Genomic DNA, 2738 nt, shown 5'->3' with positions numbered 1-2738 from the left:
CGGCGGTGGCAGTTGCCGCCGAGGGAGGGGGGGGCAGTGACGGTTGGGAGCAGGCCGGTTCGGCCCGGCAGGCGGTTGAGTGTTTACCTTGATGCACCGCGACGCTGCAGCCGTGCCCGTCGCAATAAACCAGCGGGTTCTCGGCCCAGCCTCTCTCGTCTGAGCAAACGCAACAGCCTCCAATCATTTCCTTCATACTATGGGAGACCTCGTCCTCCAGTGACACGGGCCGGTCGCTAGAGACCATCTAAGAGGGAGTTGGGGGACCATTAACAAACACAAGCAAGCCAGTGAGAGCTCCCCACACGCAGCCCCCTGGTCCGCCCGCCCACCCGGCCCGGTCCGGTCCCCGTCCCCGCCCGCCCGCCAGCTCGACCGCTCGCTCACTCGGGCTTTGCCGCTCAGTCACTCACGTTCCGCACAGGAGTCAGGAGCCATGTCCTTGCTGACTCCCCCCACCTCCCCGCCACCGCCTCCTCCTCCTCCTCCGCGGCGTCCTCCCTCCCCACCTCCACCCGGCCGCTAACGCCGCCGCCCGAGGAGGGCACACATAATCAAGCAGGCCTCCGCACAGGCGCACTGGGGGGCTCCCGCTGGGCCCGGGGCGGCGAGGGAGGGGAAGGGGCTGCGCTTCCTCCTCCGAGCGTCACCCGGCGTGCGCGTCGGCCCGCCCTGCGGCCGGCGTGAAGGAGGCGGCCCGGAGAGGCGAGGCCTGCGTGCGCGCCGCCGCGTCCCCAGGCTCCTGCCTACCTCCAGGCTTTCCCCTCCCCCCGCACCGCTCGGCGGCGGCGCCGAGGTGTGCGGAGGTGGGGGACCAGCGGAGCCGGCTGCTCGGCGCGGCCGGAGTGAGTCTCCCGGAGGGCTCAGGGGCGCGCGCGGGCCTGGACGTTGGGCCGCTCTCGCCTCGCGGGCCCGGGGCGCGCGTGGGGGGAGAGGCCGCGCGCGGGGCGGGGGCCAGAGTCGCTGAGGGGCGTCCTCGGGGCGTCTCGGGGCACGGGGAACCTACCTGAAGGCCTGTGCCTCGAGAACTGGCCCGCGGGTAACAATGGTTGGGAGAGGGTGCCAGCTTCCATGAAGGGTGTAATGAAGCATGGCTTCCTGCAGTTGGCCGCTCTAACTTCCCAGTACTGCGGCAGCTTCACCTCCCATTAAATTCACGTCCTGGATTCCTCCCAAAGTTCACCCAGTGGAAGTGTTACCCTATCTACCGGCCACTTACGCACCACCTTGGCCCCCGTGACAAATGAAAGTGCAGCAGACAGGTTAAAAGCTTGTGTTTGGGTTATACTCTGAGCGGGAGCCCCAAGACTGCATTATAGCTTGGTAGGTGTACAAATGAGAGGAGGCGTTAGCCTCCAACCTAATGGAGTGATCCGGAAAATTCAGCTATAGGACGAAGGAACCCACGTTCTAGCCTGTCACCAAAGGATAACACAAGAGTGTGGTGCCCAGTTTTGATTGAGGATTCCTCTGATCTGTTTCTCCAGATTTCCTATTGCAAATGTGATGTCAATTAAGTGGGAGAAATACGGGAGCTCTGATACACAAATAGATCAGACCAATGTGAGCAGATTAATTAGCTGGATACTGAGTAGATTTTAGCTAAAAAAAAAAAAAAAAGTTCTCCCTATTCCTTTCTCCATGTATACCCACTATTGATATTAATCAAGAAGTGTTCGGTCATTTTACCATGAAATGGGAATAATGGATAGATTGTCTAAATGACGTAAAACTTCAAGGCTTTTGGTTAATTACTTAGAGGTACAAAGAGCTTATTAGAAATTAACAATATGATATGGTCTGAAAAATGACTTACTCAATGCTAGAAGACCCCAAGTTCTAGGAACTCCCCAGGGAATATAATAATTTAAGTTTAAAAGTGTTCAGGAAAGGTAATGCGGCTGCTCTTTTTCTATTTCAAAAGTAATTGCTAAAAGTCTAAAGAATAGTAATAGATATAGCACAATGTAAGCATCTATTGGTAAATATATTCAAATGTTTCAAAAGCTGTGAGAGATATCTACATTAATGGGGAGTCTACCAAAGCTTGTGATAGGGAGAAAATGCAGTCTAAAGAAGTACAAAATTGAGGATTCTCTTTTAATCTTAATATATTTAGAAATGGTGACCACACATTAGTAAAATGACATTTTAAGAGGACATAATAATAATAAATTCTGGCCCTCTAATGATGCTCTTAACATAACTATAAAGTATTAAAGCAATCTTCAAACAGTATACTGTTTTGTTTATCTTAACTGTACAGAATATTTTATCTTTACCCTGATACAAAGGAGATTAGTTCAATGTCTACTTCCTACTCTGCTTCCTAATGTAGAGTAATTTTGAGTTCAAATCAATGTGGAACTTACTTCCAAACACTGCAGTCAAGCCTTAATGCACTAAATTATTTAAAAATACATTCATTTTATTTTTAATGCATTGGAGCTTAGTTCTTGTGATGGAATTAATTTGTATATAAAGAAGGATAAATACCATACTTCATTCTGTGGCACCTAATAAATAGAGGTAAATACTTGCTCTTTTCAAGACCAAAAAAGGGTCACTTATATGAAGTTTTGAAATTTACCAAAAAAAAAAAAAAAATGGGGAAGTAGATGATGTGAAGAAGAAAAAATAGAAAAGATGCACAATTTATAACAGGTTTTTATATAAATAATAGTATCTGCAGCAGAGATTTTGTGAAAGATGTAAATGCATACATGTCAACACTAGAA

At 49.8% G+C, this 2738-nt stretch overlaps 1 protein-coding gene across 5 annotated transcripts in view; it reads right to left on the bottom strand.

Moving 5' to 3' along the window:
* Positions 1 to 705, bottom strand: part of Mllt10 (MLLT10, histone lysine methyltransferase DOT1L cofactor) — a 150774-nt gene extending 150069 nt beyond the window's left edge. For 3 of the 5 annotated variants that reach the window (XM_005354656.2, XM_026782848.1, XM_026782849.1), the window contains exons 1-2: positions 388 to 464; positions 88 to 247 (exon numbers count right to left, since the gene is read on the bottom strand). In XM_005354656.2, coding sequence (XP_005354713.1) covers positions 88 to 247 — 160 coding nt within the window. In that variant the 5' untranslated portion in view covers positions 388 to 464. Of the gene's footprint in view, positions 1 to 87; positions 248 to 387; positions 465 to 509 lie in introns of those variants that run through there. The other 2 variants (XM_026782846.1, XM_026782845.1) reach the window with 2 other exon arrangements.
* Between the last annotated feature and the right edge of the window lie 2033 nt (positions 706 to 2738).

The sequence above is a fragment of the Microtus ochrogaster genome, chromosome 16, assembly GCF_000317375.1.
Source record: "Microtus ochrogaster isolate Prairie Vole_2 chromosome 16, MicOch1.0, whole genome shotgun sequence".
NCBI lineage: Eukaryota > Metazoa > Chordata > Mammalia > Rodentia > Cricetidae > Microtus > Microtus ochrogaster.
This window is presented reverse-complemented; position numbering and strand designations above follow the sequence as displayed.